Source organism: Anopheles coluzzii, chromosome 2, assembly GCF_943734685.1.
Source record: "Anopheles coluzzii chromosome 2, AcolN3, whole genome shotgun sequence".
NCBI classification, from domain to species: Eukaryota; Metazoa; Arthropoda; class Insecta; order Diptera; family Culicidae; genus Anopheles; species Anopheles coluzzii.
In genome coordinates, this window is record NC_064670.1 from 117,357,283 (window position 1) to 117,378,412 (window position 21,130).

A 21,130-nucleotide genomic window follows, 5' to 3' on the forward strand; every position below is an offset into this window, starting at 1 on the left:
TTTATCCACACCAAAAAGAAAGACGGAGAGTGAGAAAAAACGGCCCCACTCTCAAAGAAGACCCAACACGAGCGGCGCCGTCGGTTGGATGTCTTTTCGACAGCGTGAATGGCGGTTTAATTTTAACTGATTACGTTTTCATTCCGGGCCCCGCCATGAGAATAACCCGCAAACGGCTTGCGGCGGTGGCACGGTTCAATCAACGGTGGAACGTGCGCGTTCGCCTCATGCATACATCGCGCCGGCGGAGGAAAACCACCAACGGTTTAATTAAATTCATCCCATTCGCCGTATGGATTGGGCGGCGAGCGAACGAATTGAATTGTTCAATTATGTGAACCGCGTGCGTCGTCGTTGCGCCGTCGTTGTCGCAGAAGGGAAACTACATGTTGATGAGCCCGATATGCGAACAAGTGACATAATTGGGTGCCAAACTCTCGCCCACCGCCCACCGTCACCCGTTCTGCCTAGATTGCACACACAAACACACACGCGAGCTCGAAACATATGTGAAACGGGGAAGGCAAATATGCTGAGCAGCAGCTACAAATTCGATGTAGATAAAACTGCTTGCCAAAAAAAAGGAGAAAGGACAAAGAGTTGTAATGTCGGCAGTTTGCCATTTATGCAAACAACGTTTGTGTGCACACACACTCGCAGGCTAGTGGGAGTATAATTTGTGTAAAATATGACACTATCACTGAATGTTTTGCAACTGCCAGGTTTTTATTTCCCTTTTTGTTTTAGAGGAACTCAATTAAAATCTCTGCCTGAATAGAGCACAAGAAGAAGGTCAATTATAAAGCATATTAAATATTCTTAGTGACAGTTTGTCAAATTGACAGACAATTCTCAATAAAGTGCTAAGAATGCGCACTCAATTGTCTCAAAAAAGTGCCTTTCGCTTAAGTTAAAGAACACCGATCCTGATTGGAAGAAATTACTTAACGTCAACACTAATACCACTAGCCTATAACACCAAGCGCCCTCTGTGTCCACTCGTAATCGGTAGACTGCTGACCAGTACGGAAGTAAGTCTTTTGGTAGGTAAAAAAAAAAAACCATCAGCTTTTACCACTACCATACAGCATTTAAGCTGCTTTCTTCCGGATCAAAAACAGATTTTGGGAAGATAGCATTTTCTTAGCTGGAAGGCTAGGTCTGGCGTTGTATAAAATGCGCTTGGATTGGTTTGTTTTTTCTCCCATTTTCCATCTAACCACATGCACCTTTATGCATGCCTGCATGCGTTCGTTAGATATGCAATTACCGTAAGTTGCCTTTGAGCCGAACGTTCCCTAACGTAACAGGAGATGTAACAACTTTAAGACATTCTCTGCTTGCCAAGCTAATGATAACAGTTCACCATTTTCCCTTCCTTCAGGTATGGTATTAGGACAAAGAATGACTTTCCTCTTGCTCTCTTCTTCGTCTTGAAAGCTTTTTCCAAGCACAAAGGCAAAACACCACAAAGGCATTAGAGTGCGAAGAAGCAAAAACAAATCCCCGCCCCAGCTTACAAAAGCAGAGCAGAACCCTTTCGTTTCCCGCATTAGATTATAGTTGATTAATCTGTGGGAATTGAAATTAAAATGCTAAACGCTTCCAGGCCCCGGCTTTGGCTATGAGGGCGATTTTGAGCGAATCCGGGTTTGAGCTGCAACAAGTAACGATCGGGTAAATCGGATTTAATTGTGATTTAAATTGCTTCTCCGGTCCAATAAGCACCTTCTTCAATGCGTATTCCCCAAGAGCACGTTCCGAAAGCATTGCAACGTGGTGGGGGTGGAAAGCTGTTGTTTCTAGCCCGTTTGTTGCATAGCAGCTTACTGGGGAACCGATTAATAGGTAGGAAGATAATTAAAGCACCCGTTGTCGTTGGGGGGCAGTGTGTCGATGCGAGATTCCGGAAGGCTCTCACACAAAACACACCTATTTAGCTGCTAAATCTGAAAGCCTTTTCTGATGTGAATGAGTGTATGTCCTGAAGGGATTATCTGCCGGAAGCCCCCAGCAGGGCAAAAGTGCATTTAATTGTAGTGCCAAACGAGAGCAGCAATTTCCCGGGTAAGGCAGAGCGTTTGTAATCCCTTCTAAGGTCATCAAACTGTATTGTTGGAGCAGGATGCTAAAGTATGCTTTTGTTCTCTTTTGCAAACTCTTTATAAAATGACGTAGGATTTCATACATAAATAAAGCAAAAAAATACGTTTCCAATAACAAAAAAATAAGTACAATATAAAAGTAAATTGTGCATTATGACTGAATTGAGTGACAAATGTTCATTTTCGAGTAAAATTGAGAGCTAAAAAAATATCAACCATCTAATCAAGTCAAGTTCAAGCATCAAATCTACGCATCCATCCAATCGCGTTTAAATTACTGTCCACCAAGATGCAACAAGACTTCGGGTAAAGGTAGCTTTAAAGTCGCGGAAAAGGATTCTCCTCCAAAAAAAATGGAGAGTAACAGAAGTGAAACACAAAACAATCGAAAGAAAAAAAATGGGAATCACATCGAAAAACGGAGAGGAAGGCATAAGAGTAGCAAAACAAAACATTGAAATCGGTGCATGAATGAGAGAGAGAGAGAATATTGCTAAAAGGTATCATGAGATGGTTAAAGGTGTAACATGTACGATAAGATTGGCAAGAAACATCATACGGATATGACTTTCAATGTATAGATGTGTATGTGAGTATGTGTAAGTGTATGATTATTTTTAAATTCTTTGGTAAGGTATTAATAGCCAAGCAAAGCTTCCACTGAACAATAGTTATTGATTAATATAGTGACTTTTTTTGGTTTGGTTTGTTTCTGTTTGTTGCGAATGGTTTTGATAACAATTTTACTATCGTTTCGTTGTTTGCTACGCATTACTTCTACAACACATGGACTGACTCAACAGAGTATGATTGCTCCTGTGCTGCGCAGGATCTCACAGGGCTTAGCGCGCACACTACGGGTACGAGAGTTGTTGTTCGAGCTAACGTAGGGATGGGGCATGGGGTAGAGCAAAGGGGGATCGGGAAACGGATAATGGCATACACAACAACACTGCAAGGCAAAAACAAAATGGTCACACTAGCGACGTCAGACTAACTCTGCTAGGGTAAAACAAGTACTGGTTTACGCTTTTGATTGTAAACTGTTCTAAACGGATGGCTTGATCGAGGGCCGATCGCTGCCGCTATGAATGAAACATAAACATAACAGTTTTTGGTTGTACGGAAATGCCAAGATTGGGAGGCCGTAAGGGTTTCGTAAACTACACAATAAGAGCTTTAAAGACATAGCGTTAGCAGAGAGAGAGAGAGAAGGATAGAGAGAGAGAGAGAGAGAGAGAGAGAGAGAGAGAGAGAGAGAGAGCGACAGATAGAAGGAAAAGATAGATCGATAGATAGACAGACAAACAATCATCCACAGAAAGGATGAAGTTGTTCATTGTAAATATATAATGGAAGAAAAGGCAAAAGAGAAACATTATCGTTCAAACGAAAAAACAAAACAAAACTGCATTACATTCTTTGGTCATTCAACCATTGAACGAACGGGGGAAATTGGAAAATCGGAAAAAGCTTAGCGCATTGGTCATGGAGTTTAGTAGACGTGGAGTTTCATGGGTTTAAAATCGGCCGGGAAATGGTACACGATACACAAAAATGTAGACAGAGAGAGATAGCATAGAGCTAAAGAGAGCGAGAAAGGGAGCAAGGAAGAAAATGGGGGGGGGGGAGTATATGGTTTGAATTGTTTCGAATTCTAGCTACATTGAAATATCATTAGCAAATGGTATTACGTATTAGTAAAAGTAAGGAAAAAGTAAGTCTCCTAGCTTTTGACCTCCGCCGTTCCGTGCCATGTTGCGCTTCGTGGAGGGGGGGAATGTTGCGCGTTTTTTGGAGAAAGTGTCCTGTGTGCCCCGTTCGCTTTTCAATCTTGCTCACAAAGCAATGCAACCAGTACTGAGTGAGTTTCGGTCATTTTTTCTTCTTTTTTGTTCTTTGAATTTAATCTTCTTCTGCTTCTGGTCGACGTCGGTGGTCGAGTTGTGAATGGGAACCAGAGATTCGAAGATTCGCGAAACTGGTACCACAAATCTAGGCAATAATCAACATTCCAGTTGCAAACTATATGCGTACGCTTCGATTTTGAATTAATTTCATTTCTTTTTGACTTTTCGACATTTTGGCAATTTTTGTTTTTTGAAACGATGAATGAGAGAAAGATACAACGTCAATAACAACAGTATTTTGCTTGGCTATCATATTTACCGAGCGCTTTACCTGCCGTACCCATGTTGAGGATACTGATCTCGCCGAAGTACGAGCCCGCCTTCAGGGATGCCATCACCGTCTTCCCGTTGTCGGCCACCACCTGCAGCCGGCCCCGATTCACTATGTACATCTCCTTGCCGACCTCCCCTGTTTGGTGGTTGGTGGAAGATGGGAACATGGTGTGTTACACATTACACGGCGGTTTGCTTGCGGCAGCATGCACCAACAACAACAGTGCACAGGAAGGTCGCCCGTCCGTCCGTCCGTCGTATAGCAGTCGCGTCCCGTAGCAGCAGTCGAGTAAAACTTGTCCAAACAATAACTTCTCGCGAAAGGAATGTGGGAGCACAGCAACCGCCAACTATCCGCGCACGGGTATACAGTTTTGGAAACATTCCAAACGCGTTGCGAACGCTCCGAGCAAACATGTGGAAGCCGGTATCCGTGTCTGCACGTCGTCACGGGGGAGGCGTGGTGGGTTTTGGCAGAGTTGTTCCCTCCGGGGGTTTTCCCGCATCAAAATCTAATTGTTCCGCCCTGATACGTTAGCATAGAGTGAAAACAAGCGAAAGAAAAAGACACCTTACCGCACCGTCCCCCCCCCCCCAACCGCGCATAATTTCGCACTCATCAGCGAACGTGCAGGCGAACATTGTTGAAAAGGAGTGATACACACGGTACGCGGCACACCATTCTACCTTTCCACTAAGACGCTTTCGCTTGACGCGCTAGATTAAGATGTGCAGCAGGACAAAGATAGTTTGGTTTTGGGATAGTTTGCGATCCTCCCATCCCTTTCGCGGAAGCCTTTTTTTTTTTGCTTTGTTTGTGGGACAGCGCTTTGCGCATGCAAGTCACGTTCCGATCCCGCCGGGTTCGCGCGGGGACAAAAGCGCCCGGAAGCGGTCCAGCGCCAGCGTGCGCAAGAAAACTTACCTTTGCGACAGATGAAGTCACCGGGAGAGAACAGGACCGGTCGAAGTTTTAGCACCAGCTCGCACAGGAATCCCGCCTCGGTATTTTGAAATATTTCTACTCGCTTAAGTGTATCTAAATGAACATTTATAGCTATCTCAGCCTGCAAAAAAAAAGGAGAAGAGATACCGTTGCCGTGTAATGGGCACGAGACGTGTGAGAAGACGGCCACGTGGGTCGGGCGCCAGGTTTAATGTAATCGAATTGCGCGCGGGTTCGCATCGCAACCCATGAATATAATCCGCCAGTGCCGTCATCGATGGAGTGGACACTATTTTTTTCCTCCTCCTTCCTATTATCCTCTTCCCGGACGGGCAGCTCTCCCTTACTCACCTTTAATTTATCAGGAAGACATGATACAGCTCTCTCCTCGTCCGAGCACTTTTGCGTCAGCCAGAGGTAATCAAACCATTTTATGACTTTCACCTGTAGATGGTTGGGCACCCTTCGCATCCGCATGTAGGTCTTGACACCGTCCAGCTTGGCTGTAGAGTAAAAGAGAGAGAGAGAGAGAGATAAGGAGAGAGGGATAGAGTGATGAAAAAACTGGAGATAGGGTGGAAAGTTGTCGGATAGTGTTTGAGTGGTTGCTTGCTAGGTTATTTTGATCCTAAATCTCCGTCCCCGTCCACCTCTTTTGGTGGAATCTGAACGGACGGCTACTCCACGGATAGTGTCACAGAACGGGGGAGTAAATGGAGAGATCAATGGGTTGATTATAAATAGAGCAAACAGTATCGGCCACCCGAGCAGACGGCCGGTGGACCTGGACAGAACCGAAGCCACCAGCCGGTGAACCAACTGGTGAAAGGACCAAGTTAATCAAACGCATTAAGCTTTTGACTCCCCGGGAGGTCAGCAATGAAACCGTTGATCAGCAGGCTGCCCGCGTGTGTCACTACGATGACGCCATCTCGGATGGGCGAGGGAAAGGGAAGCTTCCGGGATACTGCTGGCTGTGCTTTGATTAAAAACGATTACCCGTGGGATCGTGAGCCGCACAAGAGTGAAAGCGTTCTCGCTGAGGGAGAAGATACGTCCCTATGTCGTACGTTGTGTCTGCGATATATACCGTGTTACGTCATGGCACGAGCGGGTTTTTTTTTGCTTTGTCCCGCCCGACCCTATCGTGCTGCTGCAGTAGCTTCTTTGTTGCACTTTTAATGCATCACGCTTCGAAAGATAATGCCGAGCAATTGTTTCTCGACAGCACAGCAGACCATCTTCCTCACGATGCTGCGAAGATGTAGCGGCGCACACTGGCGCAGGTTTTATGTGCGATGGTGTATCCGTCCCGCCATCGGCGCTTACCTTACAATATTGCAGCAAGCTGGTCGCTGGCTGGCACGTTCCGGCTGAGTGCAAACGGATGCAGTTGCAGCTTCTGCTTCTGCTGTGCTGCGGCGGGGAGTTAAGTTGTCCGACATTAAGCAGAGTTTATGACACTTATCTTTTATTATGCTTGTGCCCCGGCGCTCGACCCACTGACAGCAGTACGGAATGGGGATGCATTACACATCGACCACACTGCATCAATACGGAACGCGCCGTTGGCCGCTGCATTATGCCAGTAGTGTAATGGTTTGCAATCATTCTTCCGGCCCCAGAACCATCCGGCATTTTTCTTCGCCGCTAAGCGCTTCCGCCCGGTTCTGCACGGTGGCGCGCTGCAGCACGCTGTGCCAGACATCGATTAGTCGATTGCAGCGCGCAGTACAATGTGTTCTCACCCGAACCGGATTCTTAACCGATGCGATCCATCATCGCCCATCGCCACCGTTGAAGTGTGGGGGAGTGGAGTGGTGAAACCGTCATTTGTGTCGATGTCGATAAAACTGTGTACAAATCAGTCGATTGCACCCGCCGAGGGAGGGCGCAAGTGGCGCGTACGTACGAACAAGAACAATGTGCGAACAATGTGTCGTAAGATTATCTGCTCGCAGCGATGGAAATATCTCGCAAGTGCGGTGAAGTGTTAGAATGTAAGTGCACTACACTCGATAGATAATCAACAGAGATCAGTTTTCTTGGGTAAGAGTTTTCTCGCGCAAGAGTTGCACCATCTTTCGCATCATCTAGCAGTTTTGTATCGAAACCGGAATTATCAATTGGAAAAGGTTTGAAGCGTCTGTGTAGAACATATGTTGAGCGGTCGGTTATTGCTTGATGAGAAGGAAACATTGTAGAGTGTGGGTGCATTTTTGTAATTACTTCACAAACAGATTATTATCTTATATCGTAAGCACTAAGTAATCAATTCAACCATAAGGAAGTCGTCGAAAAGATTCGGAAAAATAAAGAGAATTCTGTAATGGATTGATTTTCAGTCCAGATTGTCACAATGCGGCAGATGGAGATTGGAGAAGATGGCAGAATACAAACCAAACACGCACCATTCCATATTTCCATATTTCATTTCAGATTTCAAAGTACCGCAAACGATAGCAAAGCTAGGGCCAAACCGCTCTTTTATGAGTGAACTCTTTTAAAATCCTGGCCAAACTGAGAAAATAAGGTAGAGCGACTATGAGCGACGTCACTTGTCATGGATGGAACATGGATAAAACAATGTTCAGAGGCTTTTGCTATCCCCAAAGGCCAGCATCTGTCTCTTATTCAAAGAAGTCTTTGAGAGCGCCTTCCAGAATGCGAGGCTGAAGACCTAGAAAAACCATCTTCTGTAAGTTGACTCAGATCCCGTTATTCGCTGATGATACAGTCGTCATTGGTTTACAGCTGAAGCTTTCCAAGGAATCCAGTAGGTGATAGAGAATCTCAAATAAAGGAGTCATACATCACACTGATGGTAACGCCACTAGCGGATATACTAAGAAATCTAGACCTGCGAAGGGGTGACGGACTTTTGCAGTCGTCCAGGATTTCACCTTTTTCGGGTCAAAGGTCAGAACCGACAACAGCGAGCGATTCACCTCAAAGTATCTGCCACGAGCGGACAAAGCTGAGAGGACAATGCTTAGAATGATTTTTGGCTCTAAATATATGTGTGTTGAAGGATAATGGCCACCACAACGACGAGCTCGTCAGGATCTGGTGGGTTGGCCATGTTATTACACAAAAACCGAAAGATCTAGCCCGTAATTATTCTCCAGGCTGTCCACAAGGACCGAGGTAGAGATGTAAGATCAGATCCCAATTCGTTCAAAAAGTCCGGATCTTTAAATTGAGCGAGTGAAACATTGATCAATTGTTGAAAGATCCAGGCCATCAATTCTCTGAGATAAACAGAAGCGAATGATCGGATGTGTCAAATGAGCAAGTGAGCAGGTACCGTGCATCACATTTTGACAGCTCCGAATCACCCCATACATGTTTCCCATATATTTGTGAATGATTTACTCAAAATTTTGGTATCGTAATATTGGACATTAATAAAATTCAACCAAAAAAATATGGGTACATACTTCGTGGGAACGAATTAAACAGCTATGGGAAACATCCAAACAAAATTGGGAAGCAACCAAAAATCCTTGGAGAAACTCTGTAAAAGATGTTCAAATTTTCTTTGAAATATACTAATTTTTTATGCCATTCTGTTTCTGTTGTTTGAGAAATGACATTTTCTGATTAACTGAAACCGTCAACTAAGAAATTGACTCAAGATCTTTCTTTTTGTGAAGCATCTCATTAAGCATTTGTACAATGTACAGCGCTTGCACTTTGAACTTCATTTGAGAAACATCGACTGGTGATGGCGATGGATCGCTTTCGTGGAAATCTCCCAAAAATGAACCAACGGCCTTGCTCAACCAAACATTACAATGCATTGTTTTATATCGTAGAGCTACATTTCCTTCGAAAGACCCAAAATCCACGAATTTTTTGTTTCGTTCAACCGTACTTTTCCATTCACGGAACGCTACAGAATCATTTTGCAAAAGCTAAACAGCTCACTCGAATCACGATCGAACCAATATATTGCTACAATGTCACGTACTTCCCGGTACGCCAAAACGCCACGGCGCAAAATAAAGTGAACCTCACGAAAAATTATCCCACATGAATGCGGTTAGTTGTCGGGTTTGTATGCGGGCGGGTGTGAATTAATCGACTTTTAGCCTCGTTTTTTTATGCCAGGAGAAACTGACTGTACATACCGACGACGGAACCGTACCTGCACTGACAAATAGAGCCCTGGTCGTCTGAAAGCTGCTGGGTGGGGAGCATTTCTCCGTGCCAGGGTTTCCCATTTCACCGTGCGCCAATTATCGTCGCATTGATTCCCGACATGTTGGTTCGGCACGCTCCGAACAGGGGGAGATATGGATAACTTGCGATAAATCAAAGCGCCCGGGTTTCCGCAAAGCTCACCTCTGCTCCACTGCACTGCTCTCGGTCTGCTCTAATTATCTGCCATTTGATCCCGTGAGCGATACTACCACCCCAACGTGGTAGAGGGTTACCGCCCGTGTGTGAAGCGTAAAGGGGATAAATCGCAAACACGGAATAACGGTACCGAGCACAAAGCAGCAGCAGCAGTATAAGGCAGCAACAACGAAACAGAAAAAAAACACACACACACTCACACAAAAAAAAACAACTAAATTTTCCGAACCACTTTTTGTGGCAGTTAAAAACACGTGCTGCGTGTTAGTCACATCCTTTCTCCCCGAGCGAAACGTGCCCATACGAGCGATGTGTGTGTGCTGCTATTCGCAACGCTTCCCCATCCGATTTCGCCCCATCCGATTATGTTCATTTGGATGATTTATGAAACAAAATCGGTCTCCCATTGATTGGCGGACGCGTCGGAACGGTTGAGCTGGTTTGGGCTGGTGAACGACGTGCGATGGTCGGCTTTCCCGTTGCGGTGGAAAAAAGCGTTCTCGTTGCGGGCTGAAAAAAACGCCACTTAAAACAGTCACAGACCAGGCAGAGGCAGAGAAAAATAGAGAAAAGAAGCAAACAATAATTCCACCTCGCAACACTGACGGAATGTTGTCCGCGGTGACAAATGTGTCAAGCTTTGTTTTAAGCCCTCGGCTGCACCTGGCACCTTTCCTGTTCACACGTTCGCCACCCTCCCGCAAGTAACGTTTCTAGGACATGGAAAGGGGTTTTTGTTGCCATTTCGGCCGCGTCACACGATCGTTGTACAGTGTATTTGCTTTCGCTTATTTGACACAATAGCACAGCACGCAGCAACTGTGGCACCGTTGCCACAGCGTTTAATGGCTCGAAACACCGAAACATAATCGTAACGGGCTCAACACAAACTGACGCCAGTACAGCTCGCGTGGATGGGAGAGATTGGGGGGTTGGGGGGGGGGGGGGTGAGGTTCGTTGTTTGATGCGTGCCGATGAGAGGCGTGTACAGCTCCAGTAAATAGAAATGTGCAGTTTTGCAGTTTAACAACCCGGGATCACTGGGAAACGTGCATTCGGCGCATTGACGGATGATAGAGCGAAGCTGGTGGACATACAAAAACTACCAACCTAAACCTGATTAGTGACTCTTGTTCGTGATCTGGATGACACCTGGGAAATGACCCGGAAAGAAATAATTATCACTCAATGCAGAAGGGAATAGATCATTTTGAAGATGCAAATGTCACTTAAAAATTATGTTTCAAGCGTAGAGAAGTGTTGAGACACAGGCACGGAAGCCCACGAAGCGAAACACGAAGATTGTTTTGTTGAGCTTTGAGCTTTCTCCTCGGGTTAACAGTTTATAAGTATAAGTGTAATTCTAGAATAAACCATCTTCTATTTTTGCAACTCAACAAGCCACAACCGCCGATAATTATCAAAAGCTAGAAAAAGTTACACCGAAATGCGAAAGAAAAACGTATCCGAAATCGTAATATTGAACAAGAAGAATTAAGTGTTTCTTTGTTCTGTTATAAATTAAGTTCCTTCTTTTAATTCTACTCCTTATTCTTCCTCTTCTTCTTCTTCTTCTTCTTCTTCTTCTTCTTCTTCTTCTTCTTCTTCTTCTTCTTCTTCTTCTTCTTCTTCATTTAATTTTTTTAGCATCCTAGGATTATGGTTTTACTAGGACTAAGCAATCAGCAAAATTGGAGATCAGGACCAGCAGAATTGATAAAAATAAACCTTCTAATAATTACACCTTACCATTAACCCATTTGTTTATTATACCCACTTTGATAGCTGCTCGACTTCAACAATACATAAATGAGGAACGATATTTTTGAGAATACTAGTCAAAATTACTAATAGTGGCAAAACATAGTTGATAGTTAATAATAGTTGCAAAGCATTGTCTCACCATGCCACTACAGTCGTTGGTACTCCTGTTGGCTAAATAAATTTCAAAATTCAAAGCGACTTTTTGTCAATTTTACTTTACCACTGCTTACGTAGCAAAAGCTCAGATTTTGCGAAAATTGTCATCTCTATTTGGTCGCCACCGTGGGGCATGTGCCTAAAAGATTTACTTTATTGCCAAACCGAAATCCGCAACACAACATTCTCCATTCACGCATCGTTTACTGTGTTCCCTGTTTTCACTCGAACCCGTAAATGAACTCATACGAATCGTAGAAAATGCTCAACGTTTAAAACGATCAAACGAACTGCGCGCTTGTCCCAAAAACGTCACGCATTTCTATGGTAAAGCATAAAATTTAATCTAAAAGCCTCGACACTTTGCGCCGCTCCCTGTACCACCCGGAACCACCAAACCTGAGATGGGATTGGCTGCTATGACGTCAGCAGCACTAAAACGCCGATAGAGAAGTAAAAAATAACCCAAGCAACCAACAAGAGCAGCAGCAGTTCGCATGTGTGGCGTCGTATCGAAAAACAACACGCCAGTATATGAGAAGCCAGAAAAACACACACACACACACACACACATAGAGTAGGATTATGCTGGAAACGCGTTCGCAATGACGGCAGCTCCTCCGACCCGTGCGTGAATGTGCAACGCTTGAAAGGCTGCTCAATGACGTGCGAACGGTGGTGGCCTTTTGTTACCGATGCTGTCTGTGTTTCGCTCGCAGCCGCTAGGGAGCAGACCGATGTTTGATGACGTTTGTTGCGTTTGGGTGCTGGTGGGTGTGGATGGATGGAGGGCAAATGCAACAGAGTGCTCGCTCGGGCGCAACAGCAACAACAGCTACCCCGGGTAAAGGTGTGTGCAGTGAGGTACACAGTGTATAGTGTAGCACCTGAGCACGTTTTTCTAAGTAGGCTAGTAGCGGCGCACGCGGTCGGTTGTATCGTTCCTGTTCTCGCTGTTTGTACAATTCACCTCGAGGCGGGCACACTGTGCGGACCAGCTGGACTGCTGGCGTCGCGTTGTGTGAAACAAGTGAGTCCGTGTTTGGTCTCACCGTACCTCCGCCGTACACGCTTCGTCGTCCGACGGTCCTGTCCTGTCCGGCTGCCGTACACGACCTTGTCCCTTGCTGGCTCTGGCTCACGACGGCGTTCTCTCTCTCTCTCTTTATCGTTCATTTCGGTCTATCTCTTTCTCAATGAACTCGCATATTTGCTCGGGAAGAGGCCAACACACCCCGCCAAACCAACAAGCCAAACTCCCGCCAGTGTGCATTGTTTGTGCTGCTGCTGATCCTATCCATCCAGAACCGACCGAGTTCCTTTGCCAACGACGAGAGGTTCACCATTTATCCTGCTGTTCCTACTCTCTTTCTCTCTCTGTCTCTCTTTGGCTCTCTCTCTCTCTCTCTTTCTCTTCCGCCCAAACATCTTTCCCTCCTCTTCTACTACTTTGGTCGTGACGTGTACATAACCTACTTTCGGACTGTGGAATAGTACATACGCAAGCTTTTACGCCTTTGCCAACACCACCACCACGGACGCATATAAACAAAGCTCTCGCCGCTTTCCATTTCCGGCCGACCCCCTCCCTGCACGTGGGGAAAACGCACACAAACTCACACACACACACTCTTCCACCGCTTGCGGCTTGTGATGCTAAAAATAGACTCCAGGAATGGTGAAGCCACGGATGCTCTCGCTCGCCGTCCCGTCGCTCTGCTCTGCTGCTTCTCTGAGTGTGTGACGCATCGGAATCGTGGTCGATAAACCGTGCCCCTTTTGTCGACTTGCTGGACTCGTACGATAGCGGGGATGTGCGATGGGGGAGGATGGTTTCCACCGGTTTGGTTGGGCTAAAAATAGCCTCCAACACGACGTCCCACTTTTTTTTGCACATCCCAATTCCAGGGAAATCCCGGGGAACGTAACAACAGCAAAAATTGGAACGAGCAGGAAAAGTTTTCAAAAAATTGGGGAAGCCCCCATTCCGTCTCATTTCATCTTGCTTCTTCTCTCTCGCAGGGCGCTCTCACAGTGGCTCGCTTGCATGTCGTGCCTCCTCGTTTGGACGGTGGTTATTCGTTCCCCACTCGGTTTCTCGTCCACCATTGCCATATCTCGTTCAGCAAAAACGAAGGGACTTTTGATTATGCGAGATGAATGTGAATGCGATCCAGCAATCCAGCCCGCGAGCCTGGCTGGCCGACTGGCTGGCTGGCTGGCAAGGAACGTGAAAAAGCTATCGGGGCATCTGTGCCATCTAGCATTTGTGTGTGTGTGTGTGTGTTTCTGTGTTGTTTTTTTTTACGTTTTCCCATTTTTTAAGCTCCACATCTTCGCTCTTGTTAGCTCTTGTCTTTTCGATCCATCCACTTTTTCCAAGCAGTTTTGCCGCGGTAATGCCGGGGCCGAATTTCTGCACTCTACACGCTTTTGTTTATGTTCGGGTTATGTCATTTTCCGGCCTGCCATTCGACCTCAGCTGTCATGGGATAGAAATGTGTGTGTGGGTGTGTTCTTGTGTGGCACAGATTGTGTGTGCCTAGTGGCTCCCGTCGCTGGGAGCCAAACTCCCCTTTGTCGGCACCGTTGCCTATTTTTGGACGTCTTCCACCGTTTCAATCGTTCAAGCAGAAGCGACTCAAGTTGAAAAGCGACAAGGAACCCCGATTGCTTGTCCTTTTGTATGACGAGCCAAGCCGTTTAGCCAGGCATGGGCACTGGTAGCCCTCTCCCCGGTTCGGGCAAGCGAATAAAAATGGGCCTCTTTTTTCTTTTGCTTGGAAACGAATCGTAACGACGGTTGTCAAGTGAACATGGGTTGAGAAAAAAAAAGAAAAACGAATGAAGTTACAACAAATAAAGGAATGAAATATTCGTCAGTTTATCGTCGTACCCAAAGAATGCAGCTTTCTCATCCGCCTTCAGACTTCTTTTTGTTCGAATTTTAATGTATTCAATGTTGGCAATCTAAAAAAAAGGTATATTTTAACAAAAGATTTTAACGTGGGCAATATTGCAACAAAACAGATTATTATTTCATATTGCTTTGCTTGTGTTTGACTTGTGTGTAATACAGGGTTTTCTCACTTTCGAATGTAAACATTGGTTTTCTTCGCGTGCAAGATGTTAACCCACACCAATCAGATGTTTCATTTCCATCATCATATATTTTAAATTTTCAGCATTTTTTGGTTGAAAAATAATGTGCACATTTGAAAGTGACTTGGAAACCCCTGCATGATAGAAATGAAACGTCAGATCGATGTGGAATAACATTTTGCACGCGGTGAATAACAATGTTTACATTCGAAACTGACTTGGAAAGCCCTGTAACATGTAATGTAAATAATATACTTGAATTTAAGAAAAGACATGAAAAAAGAAATTAATGTATGTACACCAGACAAACAGTTGATCAATTCGATGGACAAAAAAACTATTTGAAATCCCAATAGACACCATTTTACAAGTAAGCACTAGCAATTCTTACTATCAAACTAGAAATAGTAAGAATTTCATCAACAAAAATGCGTTTAAAAAAACGCACTAACATGCACTTAAATAAAGATAAACAATCCGCTTTCAGTAATGAAAACCAAACACACAAACTCGTTCCTAGTTACAACGAAACAGTAACGACCTAGTTTTATCAACTTTAGTCGCTTTTCGGCCCACTCTTGCCCCCTCCCCATCCCCACCCCTCACCACCCCGAGAAGAGAACACGAGAGGAGGCCGAAGCAACTGTGAAGGTGTTAACATTTTAATAATAATTCAACATCCCGGGTGTTGAGTCGGTGTCATTCGTAAAGTTTACTTTTGAAACATAAACAAATGCCTTCATGCTGGGTGCGTTCATGCTCTCGCAGCGTGGACTTGTCGAGCCCAAAACCAAACGCGGGGGTCGGCCTTTCCACTTTTCTGCCTGTGGTAGCGCAGCCACTCCCTGCCACTCTGCACTTCTAGCGTCCTGTCAAAGTTGCTGCTGTTCCAGGAAAAAAGGCACACCGAGCATAACTTCTCTCTTGCATTCCCTTCGTACTTGCTGCTGCCGTCAGTTTCTTGCCAGCCTGCCACACGAACGGGCACGGCACTGGCGGATGTGTTTTTCGCATGCACACACATACACACCCACACACACTCTCCTCGCAGGCTTTGCTAGCTAGAAGCGCCACTGCCGCTAGTGTGTGATGGAAGCGAAGCTGAAAGAAATGCTTCTTCCCACGAGTGTCCCCGGGGCGGCAGAGTCTCGGCACAACAGACCACCATTTTCATCACTCCCCCTCTCTCCCCCTTCCTTACCACCACCACCATAATCCGTCAGTCACTAGCACCGCCGTACTTTAATTTTTCCTTCAGGCTTGGTTTATTTATTTCTTTCAGCCACTGCTTCCTTGTGCAACACTTCCTTCTGTTTGTTACTTTGCCGCCGCCGCATCCGCTTCCGCTTCGAGTTTGGCTGCGAAGGTTCCCCGCGTCCCGTTCCCTATTCCCCCGTCCCGCAGCACGCTCCTTTGCAATGTTTTCTACGTACGCTAACGACCACACGAGCAAGCTACCAGCGCCTGACCCGGTGGGGTGAGGTTGAATGCGAGAAGTCCTCCCTTCTCGATATAAAAGGAGGACAAGATGAAAAGTTGAAAGATTGTCAGAATCCACTTCTTGGGGCACTTTTCGTCACATCATCGTCATCATCATCATCGTCTTTGGGGAGGTGGCTGGAAAGGATGGTACCTTGGAGTGCTGTGGAGCCGGGCAACGAGGGCACTCACACATTCGGTGGATGATTTCTGGCTGCTAGCAGCCACTAAATAGCTGCTTTGGCGCACCGTTGCATGTGTAACCACTTGTAAATGACGCTCCTTGCACAGGCACATGCACCCACACTCACACACATAAACACACATACCTGCACACGTTCGATGCTTCGCGAACCAATCAAACCGTCTGGAAGGAAGGACTGTGCCTTTGCAGCACGGGTGAAATTGGTGCACAGTGGAACACCAGTGGAAACCGGTGGCATTCTGACACGTTTCCCGCCGTGAGTTGGCAGAGTGATTTCGGAGCCGAGCGCCTTTCTCACGTTCTGCCTCGTCACGGACGGAAACCAAACATCCGACCCTCCCAGCTTCGGCCGGGGACGGCGATGGGATGGATCAGGAAGCGGAAGCTCGTTAGGTTGTTATTCTGTGTTCCGTTTTATGTGCCACAAAGAAAGGGGGTAAGCAGGACGGTGCCGGGTGGTGTTTGTGAAGAAGATGGCGTTTTGCTGGAGACGAGGAAAGGGACACCATTTGGTGTAGGAATGCATTTGGGGTGTGATAAACGAGGAAAGAAAGGAAGGTAGAATAATGCCCCGAGCGCAGGACACGATATGCAACGAGAGTATGATAAGAGCGAGGTGGATGAAATTGTTACTTTGGGAAGTTTGTTTTACAACGTGCATAACCGTTGTTAGCTTTTAGCGATTTTTCTTCTGCTAGGAAAATGTTTCAACCCAGGAAAGTTGCCTGTTTCACACGGATGGGTAAAATTATTCCTAATTAATTTTTAATTAAATGTAGCTTTTGTCGTTTTAATTGGATTTGATCGTATTGTTTTAAGAAATCCACTACTTTATTTCAATTTTGTATTTAACAAATCATATGCGCAAAAGAACCGTTTTTATTATGAACATTATAAGCAGCAACAATTAAATTTGATTAATTATATTCAAAAAATTGACTACTCATTATAATGGCTGGTATTATTGAATCCGTTCGTAGCGGCGGCGTACGTCCCGACACTCATTTTCCTAACGTACTAGATGGTTGCTACAGTTATTCATCGCGGCGTTTTAGGAGCGGGCTCAAGAAATGTGTTGCCATCCCTAGAATTTCATGTGAGCGCCGTACGTTCCCGCTACGAACGGATTCAATAATACCAGCCAATAACAAAATGTATGTTTCTCATCAACTACCAAGCGCCTCCATTCGAGGAAATGTTGATAATTTAGTATAAATTATCCTCCAAAAATGTTTTGAATCAATAACCCAAATGAATTTTTTTACTTTAAACTGTGGAACAACTTTTAACGTTTACTGTCCAAATTATCGAATATAATTTTAGGACAAATCCTTAAGAGTAATGTCAAAAATACCCGTAAAATAGACCCGTTAAGTTCGTAGTTAGAATGTTTTCCAAGAAAATTGGTGTTATTACGGGTGTAACAGTTGGTATTTATGTGTCGCTTTTAGCGTATTGGGTTTCGCCGATTAGTTCAAAGATTGATTGATGTCTTTCCTGAATTCTAATTAGCAACAGACTTTATGACGCTTATTGTTGAACAGCTGATCCATCTTGAATAATCTTGCTTAGCTATGTTTGTTGAATTTTCCTTTTATTGGCCTTATTTTTCAGCTTAGTCCATTTTTTCATATGTGGGATATCTGTTCGTCGTTATCTAATTTAACAGCGCCATCTGGGGTATCTTTTCTAAACTCGTTTGTTTTGCTCGTTGTTTTGCAAATATTACGGGTGATATCGTGCCAAAAATTAGGAAAATCTCCAAAGCTTCCATATTTTCCGTATTATATCTATTATTTTCTTGATATAATTTTGATTTAAAATTGTAGTCTTATGGTTAAACATTATCAAGTGTAGTAGTACTATACACAATTTTATTAATTGAACAAAGTTGTATAGTGTACAGTGATTCCTATGTGATAATTTGCTGTGCTGTGTTCCATCGTTTGTCTATCCTCATTATTTGGATAAATTAGTTAACCTCACTATTGTCTAAATTGTATTTTCTTGTGTGGAATTACCATCATACCTGAAAAAAAGGAATAAAAACCCTCGTACAAACATTATCAAGTAAAGTACTGGGCGCATCCATCACTAAAATCACAGTTCAAGGCGTTGATCTTGTTTGCACACTTGGAAAGAAAACAAACAAAAACACATCCTTGCAAAGATGTAGCATTTTTCTTACGAATGCATGCAATCAGATAAGATGAAGCAAAAAAACTGCCAGAAAAATATCTCAATTCAAGTGGCAATTGCAAACCTGATTTATGAGAGCCACGTTAGATACTTCTTACCCAACGCGACTAGTAGTCTCGTTCATAGAACAAATTTAAAACCCTACTCGTATGTCAATCTTAACCGATCGGGTCGGTTGCTCCAACGTAGGGAAAGTGCTCGAAGCTACCGTCAGATAAGGTTGGGATGCTCGAACCGGACCGAACAAGGTAAGAAGAGAGAATAAGGCTGGCGAGTAAAATGTTTTAACGTCCCCCAAGCGTAACACAAAAATATAATAAATGCATAAAATGTCCAACAGAACGCACGCTTCGGTTCGCTTTCGTTCCCCACACACACGCAACACAACACCGTAACGGTTTAGGAAACGCAACAGAGCGGTCGGGATCATATAAGCCTTCTCTTTTTTTTGTGTCATTTCTTGAAGAGTTCAAGCACTTTCTGTCCCACCCCGGGAGGCGTGCGGTGGGTTTCGGTCGGTCGAAATGTCACGATGCCGCAAAGTGACAGCTTTCGAAGCGGCGGCACACGGCAAACGTTTGCTTGTTTTTCAGTTTTATTTTTATTTCCCTCTCCGGATCATGATTCAGCTTGTCGAACTGAAGGATAGGGAAGGGGGAGGAGAGAGGGCAACGAAAAGAACCTACCCCCTTCCTTTTTTTTTCTTTTGCTGAAGTGTTTGCAAAAGGGGCACGAACTTCGCATTGTATCGTTGTCGAACGGACCGGGGGGTGTAGCAGGCGCCACCCTGTGCCTCCTTTTTGCGCCGAGCTGGTAAGGCTGACTGACAGCACGCGTGACGGTACCGCAACGCCATCATTAGTCACTGGTAGTGGTTTGTAATAAGCGCGAAGGAAAGGTGGCTTGGGGACGAATCTTAAAGATAGATCGGCCGTATTGCAAAGTCATGTTGTGTCAGTCATTTTCAACCATCCATCTTAAGCTTCAAATCGTTTCGCCTTCCTGCCCGATCCCTGCAAAGGTCTTTGGCACGTGTGTGTATGCGTTTGTTTCCAAATCGACTTTCTCTGCCATCTGTTTTGCACAAACCGAGCTGCGGCTTCCTCGCGGCAGAATATGTGCCATGCCCGAGGCTCTTCATTGTGAATGTGAATCGTTTGAAGATGGCCCAAAAAACAAAAATAAAATAGGGAAAAAACTGTTGCCAGGATGGTGATAGCAGTTCACTTGTGACATGATGGTGCTTCTAGTGAGCAAACGATGAACTGCAACACCTTGTGCATTGTTCTAATAAGAGTTTCGGTCGCGATGGGAAACATAAATCGCGCATAAGAAAAAGAGATAACAAGCAACTCGAGCCGGTACACAATCATTACCTCGAACAGTTTTGCTGATGATTGGCTGGATCAGCAAAACAATTGCGGGCAAGTACATCATCACAGCCATAAGTCAAACACTGATCAACGAACGCGATATTCCTGCCGTCACTTGTTGTTGTCTTTGCTACTAATCTTTCATTTCCAACCCCCACCCCCCCCCCCCTCCGCCTTTCCCCCCGATAAAGGACTTGTTTTTCAACCAATCCTGCAATGATCTGCAATTTTTCGCGCGTACCAAAATGCTCGAATAGTGTGTAGCCCGAAAAACTTTCCCGTTCGGTGTGCCTTGCGCTGGACAAACACACCCGTTCCAGCAAAACATCGGCCGGGAAGCGATACTTGTACACTCTTTTCTGCCGCCTAAGTCAGCCGCATTTAGTCGCAAGTTTCTAGTCACTGGGAACGAAATTCAAACACCGCTCCCGCGTTCAGTGTTCACTGTTCTGCCGCTCCACGAAAAAGGGGTGACGAGCAATGTTTAACACAGGCGTAGAGACGTGGACATGGCAAAACTTTTCCCATCTAATAGCTACAATCAAAGCAAGATCTGATGTGTAGCGTCGTTGTGAGCTGTGGGCAAAAGCAGAGCGTGGAGTGCGCTGCGGAAAGCAAAGAAACTGGGCGTCTCCATCGCTAACAGGCATTTATGATAAATGATTAGGGACGACGTACCACAGTCGGATGGGGGTGGAAATATGAATAGCCCCAGCGAGTTGCTTTGAAGTGACATTTGTTTCTTTGTTTTTTGAACTTTTGGTTTTACTGATTCAGCTCAAGAGTGTTTTTTTCTTGTCTTCTGGATGGCCATTTTTAACAATTTTTAAGTCTCCAGCTTTGTACACCCTTTTCGCAAGAAGCCCCATCACAGGGGAGAGCAGTCGTAAGATGTGTGAGTGCGTATCATTTAGGGTTTGGCATTTTTCCATCCAAGAAACGGTTGAAACAATGGCAACGACCGTCACCATCACACGTCGCCAAAGCAAAAGTGTCCTGCTCTGCTTCTTCCCTTCCTACCAGGGTCGGAAGAATGTACTCGAGTGGTAAATGTCTTCCATGATGAAACATATCACCTCTTCTCGATGCCCTCTTGCTAGCGCTCCTTCAAAGAAAGGCATGATACAGGAAATAAAATATTTGGAAAGAGTGTATGTGTGCATTTGTGTTTGCTTGTGTGTATTTGCGCTTGTCAATACCACAACATTCCTTAACTCCCGCCTCAACCAACCTGCTGTCGGTTCATGCAACCTCAA

The 21,130-nt window shown here is 45.0% G+C and overlaps 1 protein-coding gene across 8 annotated transcripts in view; it reads right to left on the reverse strand.

Annotated features, from left to right (window-relative positions):
• Positions 1 to 21,130, reverse strand: part of LOC120949196 (cyclic nucleotide-gated cation channel alpha-3) — a 75,839-nt gene that overhangs the window by 8,464 nt on the left and 46,245 nt on the right. For 5 of the 8 annotated variants that reach the window (XM_040366305.2, XM_040366303.2, XM_040366306.2 and 2 more), the window contains 3 exons: positions 5,586 to 5,737; positions 5,214 to 5,355; positions 4,275 to 4,424 (listed from right to left, as the gene is read on the reverse strand). In XM_040366305.2, coding sequence (XP_040222239.1) covers positions 4,275 to 4,424; positions 5,214 to 5,355; positions 5,586 to 5,737 — 444 coding nt within the window. The remainder of the gene's footprint in view (positions 1 to 4,274; positions 4,425 to 5,213; positions 5,356 to 5,585; positions 5,738 to 21,130) is intronic. The other 3 variants (XM_040366301.2, XM_040366307.2, XM_040366302.2) reach the window with 2 other exon arrangements.